Source organism: Schistocerca piceifrons, chromosome 10 (assembly GCF_021461385.2).
Source record: "Schistocerca piceifrons isolate TAMUIC-IGC-003096 chromosome 10, iqSchPice1.1, whole genome shotgun sequence".
Classification (NCBI taxonomy): domain Eukaryota; kingdom Metazoa; phylum Arthropoda; class Insecta; order Orthoptera; family Acrididae; genus Schistocerca; species Schistocerca piceifrons.
In genome coordinates, this window is record NC_060147.1 from 110,048,618 (window position 1) to 110,066,432 (window position 17,815).

The 17,815-nt window shown below is 44.7% G+C and overlaps 1 protein-coding gene across 1 annotated transcript in view; it reads right to left on the reverse strand.

The window, feature by feature from the left end:
• Positions 1–7,556: 7,556 nt before the first annotated feature.
• The window catches only part of LOC124718730, a 28,214-nt gene continuing 17,955 nt past the window's right edge, over positions 7,557–17,815 (reverse strand). Inside the window, exons 4-6 of the mRNA XM_047244347.1 lie at positions 16,433–16,743; positions 9,231–9,373; positions 7,557–7,565 (exon numbers count right to left, since the gene is read on the reverse strand). Coding sequence (XP_047100303.1) covers positions 7,557–7,565; positions 9,231–9,373; positions 16,433–16,743 — 463 coding nt within the window. The remainder of the gene's footprint in view (positions 7,566–9,230; positions 9,374–16,432; positions 16,744–17,815) is intronic.

Consider the following 17,815-nt stretch of genomic DNA (forward strand, 5'->3'; position numbering starts at 1 on the left):
TGTTGTGTGGATTTTAATTCAACTTCTGTTTCTCACTTGTGCAACTTTTATACAATTATTTAATTTTGTTATCCAAATCGCCAACATGTTAATAGTGCTAAAATCTACAATTAACATTTTCTCATACCAGAAGAAATGCTTGCAACAGAACATAGTTCATACACATACAATGGAATTATGATAGTAATAAAATGTACAACGTACACTGAGGTGACAAAAGTCATGGGATACCTCCTAATATTGTGTTGGACCTCCTTTTACCTGGCATAGTGCCAGGTCTTGTGACACGACACATTGTCATCCATAAAAATTCCATTTTAGCTCGGGAACATGAAGTCCATGAACTGCTGAAAATGGTCACCAGGTAACTGAATATAGCAATTTCCAATCAATGACCAATCCAGTCGAACCAGAGGACTTAGTTCATTCCATGTAAACACAGCCCACACCATTATGGAGCCACCACCAGACTGCACAGTGCCTTGTGGACAGCTTGGGTCCATGGCTTTGTGGGGTCTGCATCACACTAGAACTCTACCATCAACTCTTACCAACTGAATTCGGGACTCATCTGACCAGCCCACAGATTTCCGGTCATCTAGGGTTCAAGCGATATCGTCAGGAGAGCAAGAGAAGCATTCCAGGCAATGTCATGCTTTAGGAAAGGCACTTGAGTCAGTCACCCACTGCCACAGCCCATTAAAACCGAACTTTGCAGCACTGCCCTAACAGATATGTTCGTCATTCATCCCACTTCGATATCTGCATTTATATCATGCAGTGGTGACTGTCTTTTAGCACTCACAACTCTACGCAAGTACTGCTGCATTGACCATGGTGAGAGATAATGCCTGAAATTTGGTATTCTCGGCACACTCTCGACTTTGTGGATCTCATAATACTCAATATCCTAGCGACTTCCAAAAATGGAATGTCCCAGGCATCTAGCTACAACGAATGTTCCATGTTCTGTTAATTCCATTCTTGTGGCCATAATCTTGTCAGAAACCTTTTCACATGAATCAGCTGAGTACAAATGACAGCTCCGCCAATGCACAACCCTTTTATACCTTGTGTAATCAATAGTACCACCATCTGGATATGTGCATATCACTACCCCATCATTTTTGTCATCTCAATGTAAGTAAGCTGTAATGTTGCTTAAAAGTACTGTTAATGAGTGCTTCAAAATATAATTTCTCACGAAATTGTAACATACGTCAAACTCAGATTATAACAATAAAAACTTAATAATTTACTGTAATTCATGATATACATAATTTTTTGCAAAACTTTAATTTTAATTTGTAATTTTGTCAATATCATCTTTTCAGTAATGTAAAAAGTACATATGATTATTGTGAAGGTATTTAATATGGCTTGGCAGAGACCACACAAGCAGTCTTTGTAAGGACACTCTTCGTACAGTCGTATTTGGAGTATGATCTGTGCCAGTCAGTATAATTTAGTTCAGTGTGAATGATTTTCTCTTGGTTTTGTCACTATATTCAAAGCTGGAAACAAATATGTCGAGTACTTAGTAGATGGACACTGTGTTCCATCACATGAGTGTTATGCCCAATTATGAGAGTTACAATTACAGTGAAGTGAGTCTATTGAGTTACATTCCTGTGACAACACATCAAATTCAAAATTAGGTTGAATTCAATTTAACAGAATTGTTAAAGACAGTGTGTAAGGTTCATGTATAAACCTCTTATAAAAGGTCTTTAAACAGTCATATGTACTGACAACAGCCTAGCAGTACATAAACTGCTTTATGAAGTTTGTTTTAATGTTGAATTGTAGGCAGAAAACAACAGTAGTGTTCATAAATATAATACTTGAAGCAGAAATGATTAATACTATGCCTCATTTAGCCTTAAAGTGGCTCAGAAAGGAGTGAGGTATTCAGCCATAAAAATCTTTGGCCATCTACCAATGATGTAAAGAATTTTGGAGATACAAACTCAAATTGCATCTGCTTTACAACTACCTGCACTCCAGTGAAGGATTTATGAACGTGAAGTAGTATGTTGTTTTGTGTGTGTGTGTGTGTGTGTGTGTGTGTGTGTGTGTGTGTGTGTGTGTGTGTGTGTGTGTATGTGTTTAAGACAGGGAGAGATGGTACATTGAACATAGTTAAGTATAAATCACCGTCTGTGTACACAAGGTCAACATTAATAAAACTGATGAACTGCCGGAATGGGTTCCTGACTGTGAGTGGAGGAAAATAGATCCTATGAACATGTGTCTGGAAAAGGATGGTGAGCATGCAATGACAACAGACCATCCTGGTACACAGTACAGAGCTGTGTCGCATCCTTGTCACAAGAGATGTTCATAGTGAGCTCTACGGGATGCAATGAACATGTTCACACATTCATTCATGGATGCTGCACTTTTTCGCATGTTCCAGTCTCTAGTATGACACATGTCACGAATGTGCAGCTGAAGGGTCTGTACACCAGGAACTAGTTCACCATACACAGCACTTTTCAGATGCCTCCAGAGGTAAAAATCCAGAGGGTTTAGAACCGGTGATCTGGCTGGCCAAACTACAGGGTTTCCGTGTCCTATCCTGTGTCTGGGGAAGATGTTGTTGACGTGCTTGCGAGCGATAATGCAGACGTGGGTGGATCTCCACCATGCAGAAACCACGTAAACTGTCCCATTGCCAAAGGCACATTCTCTAGCAGCCCAGACAGAGTATTCTGCAGCAACTCCAGGTACGTTCCTCCACCGAGGCATTGTGGAATAATAACTGGTCCAAGTATGTGGTCGCCAAGATTCCCTGCCCACACATTGTAGCTGAACCGATGCTCATAAGATGTCTCATCATTCCCCTAGGATTGTCTGTAGTCCACAAATGACGATTATGCAGATTGATGATAACAGTTCTGGTTAAGGTTACTTCGACAGTAAAGAGGATTGATGGCACAAATCCAACTATTGTGATCGCCTGGCAAAAAAACTATCGACAAAAACCCTTCCGTAGAATGAAATCGGCTGCTGATAAACCTTGCACTCATTGCATGTGATAGGGATAGTAGCGGTTGTCATGCAGGATACACATAATCGTACTTTGACTTAAAGCATGTCGGCAGGCCACTTGCCAGCAGATTGTACTGTGGTTCATCTCAATATTCTGTACAATCTGGTCCTCCAAAACTGTTGTACACACAGTCCACTGCCTCCCTTCATGTTCGTTTATCTGAAAGGACTCATGATCACACAAGTGTCCAAAAAGGGCTTGAAATGTTATCCGATGTGGTTGATGTCTTTGAGGGTACTTGTTTTGATACAATTGTGCTGCATCTCGAACGTTTCCACCTGCTGGGCCATACACAAACACCATCTCGGCTTATTTCTGACATGGATACTGGACCATTCTGCTATTTACAGTACGCTCTGCCAATCACACAGTCTGCAACACACGAGGAACACATGGCACACGGTCAGAGGAACTTGTATCCGTCAGCACCATCTACCGTGGCAATCACACATTTCCAGACAGATGTTCACACGACCATTGTTCCTCCATTTCCAGCCAGGAATTCGTCCCAGCAGTTCGTCGATTAGCCGGCCGTTGTGGCCGTCGTAAAAATTGCTGTTTTGAAGAGCACGCTGCAGTGCGTAGTGTAAAGCAGTCTCCCTCAGTTTCTGGCGGTGGCGCCGCTGTGGCAATCGCAGCTTTGGTGTCTCCGTCTGGTGTGAAAGGGGAAAGGTTGCCTGTTCACGTGCATTTAAGGGGCGCTATGAGCTCGGAAGGGGGCCCCAGGGCTCCCTTTTTTCCTCTTCCCTCCTTCTCCCACCCAGAGCGGATTTTCCTCCTTCCCCCCCCCCCCCCCACTCCCCCTGAGACCCTGCACCCCATACTTGCCTCTCTCCTTCCCACATCCCTCCCTACCTGGCCCTCTTCAGTGCGCCCCCCGCTCATCTCCCCCATCTCTTCCCCTCCCTCCCTTCTTCAGATCTCCCTCATCTCCTTGCGCCTGGCAGATCCTCTGTCTTGATCATCGTCAGTGTGCCACATCAATGTTGTGTTTAGTGCTGTTTCTCCTGTGCGTCAAGAGGTGTGATTTTAATTGTGTACTGCCTTGAGGTTCGCCATCAGTGTTTGTTATGTGCTACACCATCCATCAATACCTTTCATGCTCCAGTCATACTGTGCCTTGTGTTCTTTTAATTGTCGCAGTGTGTGGCTTTTTGTGTCTGCTACTTTTAAACAGTTTTATATCTCCATTTTACGGTCACCCCGTTTTTTGTCTATTGCCTTCCATGATGTTCCCCCTTTTTTATATCTATGTTCACCATATTCTCTCCTTTGTTCTTTTTAAATGTCTTCTACTGTTTGTTCTATGTCTTTTGGCTGAAGAGCAGTGCATATGCTGTTGCCAGCCCGCCCCGATGGGGAATTGAAATACAATAAAGAAAAAAAAATCGGAAGGGAGTCAGTCAGTCGGAGGCAGTTGGTCAGCCAGTGTAGTCTGTCAGTCTCGGCGAGTCTAGTCGGTTGGTCAGGCGGAGAGTGTCTGGGTCAGTTACTCGTCACCGGTTGCTGGTCTGTCACTCGTTCGCATTTGTGCGGCAGTCAGTGTCTGTTTTTCGTCCGGAGTGCTAGTATGTGTTAGGCCACCAGTCTACTCGAGTTGCTCAGGCAATGGTCATTGTCGGTTGGATCGGTCGGTTGGTCGGTCGCGCACTGAGACACGAGATGACGTGTCCGTCTTGAGTGTCGGCGCATGTGAGGTCCCCACGTGAGTCCAGTGGGCAGCGCCGTATAGAAAGGGGTAGTGGCTTCGCTGTTCACACGAGAGCAACAGGAGCGAAACCACGACATCGGGCTGGCCGGTGCGAGCTGCGACGCCGTGAGACGGGAGATCGGCGCGCCTTCCTGTGTCCGTTGAAGCGGCTGGAAGTGACGGTTCGGGAGAGCGTTGGGGGTGCTGCGCCATGTCTTCGCCAGAAATCGCAGTTTATTAGAAGTTAAGTGATTGGAGATATGTTGTTTCATTTACTTGTTAAACACTACTTGTTTTAAACCCCCCCTCCCCACCCCACTGTCGGCCAGGGTTGCCGAGCGGTTCTAGGCGCTATAGTCTGGAACCGCGCGACCGCTACGGTCGCAGGTTCGAATCCTGCCTCGGGCATGGATGTGTGTGATGTCCTTAGGTTAGTTAGGTTTAAGTAGTTCTAAGTTATAGGGGACTGATGACCTCAGAAGTTAAGTCCCATAGTGCTCAGAGCCATTTGAACCATTTTGAACCCCACCCCACTGTCGGTCTGCCGTACCTTAAAAGCTGCCTCTGTCAGGTCGGATTCGGTGTTAACGAATTTATTGCTTAAAGGCCGAATTCTTGAAATATGTTTTTATCTTGCCTATCATCTTGCGAGGTGGTATATGTGTAATGTAGAGCATGTTGTACATTTTATGTAAGTTTGCATTTATGGGATATATTTAAATAGTCATTTTAGGTTATAAGGTTGCCACCCTTCCACCGTAAGAGTCCTTCAAATAAAAAATAAAAAAAATAAAAAAAACAAATTGCACTTTCGGTGGCAAATAATTTGAATGTTGTACCATTTCCATCCCTCTTATGGGGCGCCTAGTTTAGGTGTTTGTGTGAGTTGTTACAATTTTTTTGTTTAAAGTAATCTGGTGTGCTGCAGATTTGCACCAGTGTACTCTTTCAGAGGTTGTTGTGAGTGGTCATGACTACGGCCGTGTTAAAAGGGAGCAGGCAAGCTTCTCAGCCCGAAGGCTCCTACTCTTAATATTGTTCTTTCTGCCTCTAAATAAAATTCTAAACTGATATTTCGAGGTTGCTTTTCTGCTTATAATTTTAAATCTGTTTTTGAAAAAGCTTTTAGGAATAAAATTCACATTTGTTAAAAGTAATTTCATTTTCCATCAGTTACTTCCTGGCAACTACTTCCACGCTCCCCTAGTGTGATTAATTGTGTTAATGTTCTTGATGAATCGCTAGTAAATACAGTAAATTCTTTAAGAAAATATTTTGGAACACAATTTACTTCAGTCTGGAACTGCGCTGCTGCTACGGTCGCAAGTTCGAATCCGCCTAGGGTAGGGATGTGAGTGATGTCCTTAGGTTAGTTAGGTTCAAGTAATTCTGAGTCTAGGGGACTGATGACCTCAGATGTTAAGTCCCATACTGCTCACAGCCATTTGAACCAAGTTTGACGATTTTGTTAATGGTCATACTGTACGTGAAAATATAAATAAACACTTTGGTAAACATGTTGCGTTATTTTCTTCTGAGAACATGTACTATATATAATTGTGAAACTAACTCATTCTCTGTTATAGTGAGAGGACACTTTTATGGTCCAAAGGACATCCAAATACTCAACTAACGTCTACATACCAACGACGTATCCTCCAAGGATGGCGATGGCGTGGACGCAGTTGGAGTCTATGAGGGCACCCAGCATGAGGGACGTGATAAAGGTGCCCAGGCGGCCGAAACACAGCGACAGGCACACCGCCATGGCTCTGCAATAAGAAAATGCACACCAACAGCTCTATAATTTTGGTAATTGAGAGGTAAAACATGTTCACTCGGTGATACGCGATAATCAGTAGAGAGAGAGGGCTGTTTATGCAGGGGAAGGCAGAAGAGGGGAGTACAAAAGGACTCGAAGGGGGGGGTGGAAGGAGATAGGGAGAGAGTAGGCGGGGAGAAAACACAGGATGGAAGGGGGGAGGAAGAGGGAGCCCAGGGAAAGGAGAGGGGTGAGGATCAGAGTTGATAGGAGGGATAAATGGAGGGAGAGAGGGCACCATCCGGGAGGGGGAGTTGATGGAAGCCACCTTGGGAAAGGAGGTGTAGGGTGTAGAGATGGAGGGTAGGGGGGATACAACAGTGAAGACGTGGCAGGGGGCGGTGATAGGGGAGGAGCAACCAGGGGGTGAGGGGGATCAAGGCGGCGGGAGGTGTAGAGGATGCGGATATGATCGAGGAAGAGGAGCAGATGGGGGAAAGGAATGAGATCATAGAAGATCCGCGTGGGGGACGGGAGGCGTATATGGAAGGCAAGGTGGAGTGCGTGACGCTCAAGGATCTGGAGGGACTTATAGAATTTGGGGGAGGGGGGGGGCCTTCCGAGCTGGCATAAAAACCTTACCGTGCGCCACTCTGACCAACCTACGTCCCACTTGCCGAATAGAGAGGCCTTATATTAAAGTCAAGTCTGTAAACTAGAACAGCTGGTCTCTAGTATTAACTTACCTTGCTATCGATTCGATAGGAGAAAGTGTATGTGCCTTTATTGCCTGCATAGGCTCAGCTTGAATTTGCAATACGATCAGTTTGTCCGATTTGCAGACTTTGACATACTGCAGTTTTAAACGATAAAATTTATGTTTGGGGCAGTATGCCGGTGCCAGCCCCATCATACAGGTCACATACGAGTAAGTATCCAAATTCCTCAAAATTTCAGTTTTGTGTTAAAATGGTTACGCAAACATCAGAATACCAGTGGTGCTCTACCCATACATGCCTCTTGCATTGGTGTGGCTAGTGGTGGCAGGCTTAGTGGTACTGAAAATACACTAATCAGCCAAAACTTAATGATCGCTGTCCACCATGACGTTGGATGCCGCATGGTGGCCTTCCAAGCACGTGACTCAGTAACGAAAGTACATAAGCAAAGCAGACATGGATAGGCATCAGCCTAGCGGAGGTATGGGCTGCAAATGGATAAATAAATTGAGCTCAGTGGCTTTGAGAAAGGGTGGGTTATTATTGTGCATAGCTCGTGAATGAGTATCTCGACAACAGCGAAGGTGGTCGAACGTTCATGTGCTGGTGTCGTGAGCATGTATAGAAAGACGTAGAACAACACTGAAACTACCACTAGACGCTAAATAGTAGGACGCCCCTGAATCTTCACGGAATTTGATGTTCGGAGAATTGTCTGCTCTGTAAAGTAGGGTAGATGGCGATCTGTAGCGTCTCTGTGGAAAGAGCACAATGCTGGTGGATGCACAAGTGTTTCAGAGCACATTTTTCATCGCACATTGTTGAACACGGACCTGCGCAGGAGACCACCCTTACATGTTCACATGCTGACTCAACGAGATCATCAATTATGACTGCAGTGGGCACAAGAACATCGGGATCCGTCCATAGATCAATGGAAACGTGTTGGCTTTTCGCATGAATTACATAATTTTGCTACACAAGTCTATCGTCGCATCCATAAACTCCGTCATCAAGGTGAACGGTGGTTCGAAACATGCATGGATGCAGGCGGGTGGGAGCAGTATTGTGCTACTGGGGACGTTTTCTGCACTTGCAAGGGACTTGTGGTAGTAATCAAAGACATGCTGACAGCTGTGCATACCTGCATCCCCTCATGCTTGATGTCTTCTCTGAAGGCGATGTCATCTTTCAGCAGTATAATTGTCCATGTTTCAGATACAGAATCGTGCTACAGTGGTCTGAGGAGCATTTCAGTGAACGCACATTGATGTCTCGGCGAGCAAATTCGCCCAATGTAAATCCTTCTGCGTGGCTATTGGGAGCCATCACCATGTACGCAAATTGGTAGCCCATTATTTACGTGAATTACATCAACTGTGCGTAGACATCTTATATTACACACCTTCAGAAACCTACCAATGGACTGTCGGCCACAGCGATGTCGCAGATTTGATGTTTTATCGGTTTGCTGATATTCACGGTACACGCGTGAAATGGTCGAACGGGAAAGTCCCCACTTCATCGCTACCTCGGAGACGATGTGTCCCATCGCTCGTTGCGCCGACTATAGCACCACGTACAAACTCCCTTAAATCTTGATAACCTGCCATTGTAGCAGCAGTAACCGATCTAACAACTGCGCCAGGCACTTGTTGCCTTATTTAGGCGTTGCTGACCGCAGCGCTGTATTCTGCCTTTTTACATAACTCTGTATTTCAATACGCATGCCAATACCAGTTACTCTGGCGCTTCAGTGTAAAGGACTTGACAATATTTATGATTAATTCCTTCCACGTTTCAGCCTTCTCTCCTTTGCTTAGTACTGCCTTTAACTCTTATTTTTCAAATGGTGATCACCGTACAGATACTTGTAAACGTACACAAAACAGTTCCTCAGTGCTTGTTGGACTGACCCCGTTCGTGTCGCTCATATGCACTCGAAGAGAAAATGAAATCTGTGCACCACATTTGGAAGTGCTGGCAAGAACTGTGGTGGCTTACCTGAGATAGGTGGGGACGGTTGACGACGGACACGCACATCCTGGAGAGCACGATGAAGGCCATCGGCAGCAGCAGCACCTCCAGGTCGGTCTGCGCCCACAGAACGGCCACGCCGCACGCCCCGGACACCGTCAGGCACACCGCTGTAACGGCAGCGGCACCCGTCAGTAGTTCTGGGGAATGGTCTGGGTGGGTCTACACCTAAACTTGTACATCACTGTGCAGCTTCCAAAGAATGAAATAATAGTGGTCCCACAATACGATGGCAGGGGGGGGGGGCGGGAGCGGCGGGGAGGGAGGCAAAAGTAATGGGAACTGGGCTGCGGTGGAGAGTAAGAGGGGGGGAACCCATTGTTCGACCAGGTGTCCGTTACCGTCACGGCACGTGAGTGTGTGTGCGCACCTGTGTCACTGTGCCTGCATTGGTTCGCCCGTGAGAGATTTTTAGTAAAGCAACTTTCTCCATTTCGGCAAAAACGTGATGGCAGATTGTCGAGAGCAACGCGTGGCTGTTGAAATTTTGTTTCCTTTTGGGGAAATCCGCCTTGGAAACTATTGTAATGCTTAAGACTGCTTGAGAGGATGCTGCCCTAAGTAAAACCAGAGTCTAAGAGCGGTTTTCAAATTTTAAAAATGGACAAATGGCAGTTGTAAACCATCCCCGTTCAGGAAGCCAGTCAGTGTCAAGAAGTGACCAAAAAGTCGTCAAAATGAATCCCCTCGTTCGTGAAGACCGTTGCCGAACCATTAATCAACTCTGTGAGATGTCTAGATTATCATGGAGTTCAACTCAAAGGATTTTGTCTGAAGATTTGCACATGAGAAGTGTTGCAGCCAAATTTGTCCCTCACCTTCTCGCAGACGAACAAAGCGAGCATCGACTTCAGGCACGTTTTGGGCTTCACTATCAGCTCAAAGAGGACCCTGAATTTTTTTTCGAAGCCACTGTAAGACAAGTGACTCTTCTCGTCCCAAAGAAGCTCGCCAATTGAAGTCAATCATCAAGAGGTTGCTCATTTGTTTCTTCGATTGCAGGGGTGTTGTGCAAGTGGACTTCATTCTCCTGGGTCAAACTGTCAACCAGGAGCTCTACTTGGAGATTTTGGAAAGGTTGAGGGCGAGTATCTGGAAGAGAAGGATAGATCTTTGGCGCACAGGCGACTGGTTCTTCCATCATGATAACACGTTGGCCCACACCGCCCCCTCCGTACAGCTGTTTTTGACCAAAAACAGCATGACACCGATTGTCAACCCCTCCCCCCCCCCCCCTACTTACCGGATCTAGCCCTCTGTGATTTTTTTTTTTTTTTTTTTTTTTTTGTTCTTCAGATTCAAAAGGGATACGAAACAAAAGCATTTTGCCACTGTGGAAGACATAATGAACATCCCAATAAGTGAATTAAAAAACTGTTCTGAATAATCGAAGCATCGTTTGAAGAAGTGCATTTTGATTGGAGAATACTTTGAAGGTGAACAAAATTTGGTGTAAAAATATTAAGAAATAAAGACGTCATGAGGAATTTCCACTCTGGTAGCCTCCTGAAGAACCGTATTATTGCTCTCCATGAAACAATGCACATGGCATCGCAAACTCAGAGGTGAGGTTTATTTTACTTAATGTGTATGTATATTCAGTCTACAGCTAAACTGACACATCAGTTGACAAACTGCCTATTGGCTTCTGTCTCGTGTTCTTTGGTCAATGCTTGTTTGATGATTTTCCTGTCGTTGTGGTCTTCAGTCTAAAGTCTGGTTTGCAGTTCTCCTCACTACTCTATCCTCTGCAAGTCTCTTTATCTCCGAGTAACTACTGCATCCTACGTCTTTCTGAATCTGCTTACTGTACTCATCTCTTGGTCTCCCTCTATGATTTTTAACACCCAAATTTCCCTCCGACCTCCAATACTAAACTAGTGATCCCTTGATGCCTCAGAATGTGTCCTGCCAACCGATCCCTTCTTGTAGTCAAGTTGAGCCACAAATTCCTCTTTTTCCCAATTCTATTTTATACCTCCTCATTAGTTATGTGATCCAGCAAGCTAATCCTCAGCATTCTTCTGTAGCACCACATTTCGAAAGCTTCTATTCTCTTCTTGTCTAAACTATTTAGGGTCCACGTTTCACTTCCATACATGGCTACACTCCATACAAATACTTTCAGAAAGGACTTTCTGACATATCTGTACTCGATGTCTTCTTCAGAAACGCTTTTCTTGCTATCGCCAGTCTACATTTTATATCCTCTCTACATCGATCATCATCAGTTATTTTGCTGCCCAAACAGAGAAACGCACTTACTATTTGAAGTGTTTCATTTCCTAATCTAATTCCCTCAGCATTACCTGATTTAATTCGACTACATTCCAATATCCTTGTTTTGATTTTGTTGATGTTCATCTTATATCCTCTTTCAAGACCCTGTCCATTCCATTAAACTGTTCTTCCAAGTCCTTTGCTGTCTCCGACTGAATTATAATGTCATCAGCAAACCAAAAAGTTTTTATTTCTTCTATCTGGACTTTATTTCCTACTCCAAATTATTCTTTTGTTTCCTTTACTGCTTGCTTAACACACAAGTTGAGTAACATCAGGGATAGCTACAACCCTGTCTCACACCCTTCTCAACCATTTCTTCCCTTTTCTGCCCCTCGACTTTTATAACTGCCATGTGGCTTCCGTACAAATTGTAAATAGCCTCCACTCCCTATCTTTCACCCCTGCCACGTTCAGAATTTGGAAGAGAATGTTCCAATCAACATTGCCAAAAGCTTACTCTAAGTCTGCAAATGCTATAAACGTTGGTTTGCCTTTCCTTAACCTATCCTCTATAAGAAGTTGTAGGCCAGGTACCTACAGAGTTACAATTATTGAACCACATGAAAATCGTCATAACTTCTGAACGGTTTGCATTAGAACGTTCAAACTGCACAGTTGGTCACGGGGCATGATGGGAATTAGTATGCACATATTTGGTTTCGCTTAGCGACGAAGCTCACTTTCAGTTGGATCCGTTTGTCAATAAGGAAAGTTGACGCATTTAGGGGACTGAAAATCCGCATTCCGCGATCGAGAATTCTCTTCGCCCTCAACGGGTGACTGTCTGGTGTTCAATGTCCAGTCACGGAGTACTCGGTGCGTGATTCCTTGAAGACGTGGTGACTACCGAACGGCCGGTGAAGGTTTTGGAAGATGGTTTCATCCCCATTAGCCAAAGTGACTCTGATCTCGACAAGATGTGGTTCGTGCAAGACAGAGCTCGACCCCATCGAAGTAGGGGAGTGTTCGATGTCCTGGAGCAGCATTTTGGGAATCGCATTCTGGCTTTGGGGTACCCAGAGGCCACTGGCATGAGACTCGATTGGCCACCATATTCTCTGGAGCTGAACACATGCGACTACTTTTTGTGGGGCTATATTAAAGACAAGGTGTACAGCAACAACCCAAATCTGTTGCTTAGCTGAGAACAGCTATTCAGCAGGTCATCGACAACTTCGATGTTATGACACTTCAACGGGTCAAGCAGAATTTCGCTGTTAGTGTGCGCCACATCATCGCCAATGATGGCAGGCATATCAACAAGACATAACCTAAATCCAAATATCTGTACTGACGTTTACATCTACATCTACATCCATACTCCGCAAGTCACCTGACGGTTGGGCTCTAATCACTCTCTAATTTTATCCTCATGGTCTCTTCGCGAGATATACGTAGGAGGGAGCAATATACTGCTTGACTCCTCGGTGACTGTATGTTCTCGAAGCTTCAACAAAAGCCTGTACCGAGCTTCTGAGCGTCTCTCTTGCAGAGTCTTGCACTGGAGTTTATCTATCATCTCCGTAACGCTTTCGCGACTACTAAATGATCCTTAACGAAGCGCGCTGCTCTCCGTTAGATTTTCTGTATCTCTTCTATCAACCCTATCTGGTACGGATCCCACACTGGTGAGCAGCATTCAAGCAGTGGGCGAACAAGTGTACTGTAACCTACTTCCTTTGTTTTCGGACTGCATTTCCTTAGGAGTCTTCCAATGAATCTCAGTCTGGCATCTGCTTTGCTGTAGATTAATTTTATATGGTCATTCCATTTTAAATCACTCCTAATGCCTAATTTCAGATAATTTATGGAATTAACTGCTTCCAACTGCTGATCTGCTATATTGTAGCTAAATGATAAAGAATCTTTCTTTCTTTCTATGTATTTGCAGCACATTACACTTGTCTACATTGAGATTCAATGGCCATTCCCTGCACCTTGACATCCCATCTGTCATTCGCCCTGTGGCTCATAGCGAAGGATTGCCAGTTCATGTTCCCCCACATGTACCACATTCAAATAGTGGTTGCGATGGAGCTGAGTCGGCACATACAGCCGAAACAGTGCTGTCATCTGCACACTGGCCCTACTTTTACGCCAACATTGTCACCTGGAGAACCACGCAGAATCACACAGTGTGAACTCAAAGCTCTGCTCTGGTTAGGGATTTACGTCGTTCAAAGCTGACCTCTTGCCTTCACGACTAGAGAAGTGGAATCTCCTCACTGACATGGCAAGGTTGAGTGTCAGTTTGATACTGAAGGTCACATTACATTCTGTAGTGACACTGACAGTTTGTTGGAAGACCTGAACCTTACATACAAACCAGACAAGTGGAGACTCATTATAGATGGCTCCTTATCTAAAGAAAGTTATACTATGTTGAAATCCATTGTAAACAGTGTTAATTATAATAAGCATGAATGGGTGGTGTGTGGAGATTCCAAAGTCATTGTGATGCTGTTGGGTTTGCAAGGAGGTTACACCAACAATAAGTATTGCTGCTGCCTGTGTGAGTGGGACAGTCGTGCAAAAGAAGACCACTACACACAAGGGAATGGCCTTCACAGACAGATCTGGGGACAGGGTAAAATATTGCCAATGAAGCTCTAGTGAATCTGAACAAAATAGTTCTCCTGCCACTGCACATTAAGTTGGTACTCATGACACCATTTGTTAAGGCTGCGCACAGAAATGGAGCAACATTTCATAATGTGTGTAAGAACTTTTCAGAACAGAAAAAATTACTAAGGCGATTTTCATTGCTGGGGCAACGGCCTTGCCGCGGTGGATACACCGGTTCCCGTGAGATCACCGAAGTTAAGCGCTGTTGGGCGTGGCCGGCGCTTGAATGGGCGACCATCCAGCCGCCATCCGCTGTTGCCATTTTTCGGGGTGCACTCAGCCTCGTGATGCCAATTGAGGAGCTACTCGACCGAATAGTAGCGGCTTCGGTCAAGAATACCTTCGTAACGACCGGGAGAGCGGTGTGCTGACCCTACGCCCCTCCTATCCGCATCCTCCACTGAGGATGACTTGGCGGTCGGATGGTCCCGGTAGGTCACTCGTGGCCTGAAGACGGAGTGTTTTTGATTTTCATTGGTCGACAGATATGCCTATTGTTGGGGGACACACACTTTTCAGTCCTCTCTCTACTCTGATGAGCTGCAGTTGTGCCATTGTTTTCGTAATGTGACAACATTATACACTTTTCTACATAGCTTCCGAAATTTTGTAGGCACTTGTCATAGCGTGGCACAAGTTTTTGTATGCCTTCTTCATAGTAGGTTGCCTCCTGTGTATTCAACCATGTGGTAACATGTTCTTTCAGCTCATCATCATCGTTCAAGTGTTGAATACCAAGGACAGATTTAAGTCTAAGAAGAGATGATAGTCGCTAGGAGCGAGTTCTGGGCTGTATGGAGGATGATCAAACGCGTCCCAGTGAAATTCCCGAAAGAGTTGTTTGGTCACATTCGACCTGTGAGATCGGGCATTATCGCGAAAAAAAAGCACCTTTTGACAGTAATTCTCGGTGCTTGTTCTGTATTGCACGGCGCAATTTCTTAATGGTCTCGCAGTAACCACGTGCATTGATTGTTTGGCCTCCTGGTAAGAAATCAAGCAGCAAATTGCCTTTTCTGTCTCAAAAAACGGTGCACATGATTTTGCGACATGTCAAAATTTACTTAGGCTTAACTTTCTTTCGGGATGAAGTGTGCCTCCATTCCAATGACTGCTGTTTTGTTTCAGGGGTGTCGAATGATACCCAAGTTTCATCTCCCATGACTATCCGAGAAAGAAAACCATCGCCTTCTTCCCTGTAGCGTTTCAAAAACTGAAGTGCACTGCCCATCCATTGTTTTTATGTTGTTCAGTAATAATTTTGGGTACCCAATGTGAGCAAAGTTTTCGAAATTTCAGTTTTTCAGTAACAATTTCATGAATTAGTGATCATGAGATTTGCGGAACTTACATAGCAAGGGCACAAAGTGTAAACTTACGGTTGTGCTTAATCTTCTGTCCAATTGTGTGAACCAGTTCATCAGTAACCACAGATGGGCGTCCACTTCGTTCTTCATCGTGCATTTGATCACGTCCTTCACTGAATAGTCTGACCCATCTTCTAACCATTGAATCACTCATAGCATTTTGTCCGTAAACCTCGCACATTTGCTGTTGAAATGCCTTTGGTTTAACTTTCTTTGCATTTAGATCTGATTTCACACGCAGCGGCATTTTCAATTACGGCTGACATTATAAAGAAGCACTACAAAGCACACGTCGGCAGCAGCGATCTGAAAAATGGCGTACATGTCTTCTCCTTGGGTCAGAGTAACAGCCGCGCATGCTCGGAACTGCGATCGTAGCGCTGCCGCGGATAGAAATAGAATATTGTTAAATAAACAGGATATATGAAAAAAGTTGTAATGGTGGGTCCTCCCTTCCACGTTTTCCTTAAGTCCAGTGATTACCGCGTCTCAGGTAGCGCTACACTGTTCATTCATTAACCAAAACCAGTCGCTACCCAGACTTTACAGACGATGTCAGTTGACATCAGGACCGTGACGACAGTGTTTTGTTACCATTTCGTCTACCACAATTAATCACTGGCTTGTGTGAAAAACTGAGTCAACATTCCTCTCTAATGAGAGGGATGTTGAGCTCAGATTGAGGATAAGATAGGTAGATATACCTTTTGCCATGCACTTCACAGTGATTCATAGATTACAGATATAGATTCAGGAGTGAACGCAGTTATCAAATAGAAGAAATACGAGACACACCAACGAAATGTACATTTGCCGTCTTGCATACCACATGGTAGAATCTTTGGTCGAAAGCTGACCGTAAGCGGGGAGTCCTGAATGGTGCGTGAAGCTTACCGAGGATGGTCTTCTTGCTGACGACTTTGATAATGGGGCTGATGGCGATGTAGCTGACAGCAAAGCCCGCGCCCGTGATGAGCGTATTCTGGAAGCTCACTGGGTTCACTGTGGCGACGCACACCTCCAGTGCTGGAGGCAGTTCCAGGGAAGCAGCCCCAGTGGTGACGTCCCCGACCCAGCTGGTCAGGTTGCTCGCCATCGCGTCCGGCACGGTGGTAGTCCAGTTGGCTCCAGGCTCTGCGCTCAGGAGCTCTACTTTCCAGTTGCTGACTATCACATCCTCAGCTGCTGTGGAGCTCTCCATCAAACTGAAATTTATTTATTATTTTCCTCATAATATTAACTAAAAAGGCTCTTATTCTAATTTTCGAGAAAACACTCTTATATAGTTTTCTTTGTTTTCCCAAAATATCACAAATAGCATACCCAAAAATTGATGACTGCCGTGAAGATTGTGTATGAGTAACCTGTGGGAGTAGTTCGTATTGATGGTGACAAATCAAGAAAATTCCCAAGGAAGAAAGGCGGTAATCTCTAACCCATATTCTTTAACGACCTTTAGATAAAATAATAAAGATATGCAAGTGTTGAACAGAACTCCACGATGGTGAGTGTTCATCGGAGGTGAGGGTATCATCTGGAGTGCCCCAGGGAAGTGTGGTAGGTCCGCTGTTGTTTTCTATCTACATAAATGATCTTTTGGATAAGGTGGATAGTAATGTGCGGCTATTTGCTGATGATGCTGTGGTATACGGGAAGGTGTCGTCGTTGAGTGACTGTAGGAGGATACAAGATGACTTGGACAAGATCTGTGATTGGTGTAAAGAATGGCAGCTATCTCTAAATATAGATAAATGTCAATTAATGCAGATGAATAGGAAAAAGAATCCTATAATGTTTGAATACTTCATTAGTAGTGTAGCGCTTGACACAGTCACGTCGATTAAGTATTTGGGCGTAACATTGCAGAGCGATATGAAGTGGGACAAGCATGTAATGGCAGTTGTGGGGAAGGCGGATAGTCGTCTTCGGTTCATTGGTAGAATTTTGAGAAGATGTGGTTCATCTGTAAAGGAGACTGCTTATAAAACATTAATACGACCTATTCTTGAGTACTGCTCGAGCGTTTGGGATCCCTATCAGGTCGGATTGAGGGAGGACATAGAAGCGATTCAGAGGCGGGCTGCTAGATTTGTTACTGGTATGTTTGATCATCACGCGAGTGTTACGGAAATGCTTCAGGAACTCGGGTGGGAGTCTCTAGAGGAAAGAAGGCATTCTTTTCGTGAATCGCTACTGAGGAAATTTAGAGAAACAGCATTTGAGGCTGACTGCAGTACAATTTTACTGCCACCAACTTATATTTCACGGAAAGACCAC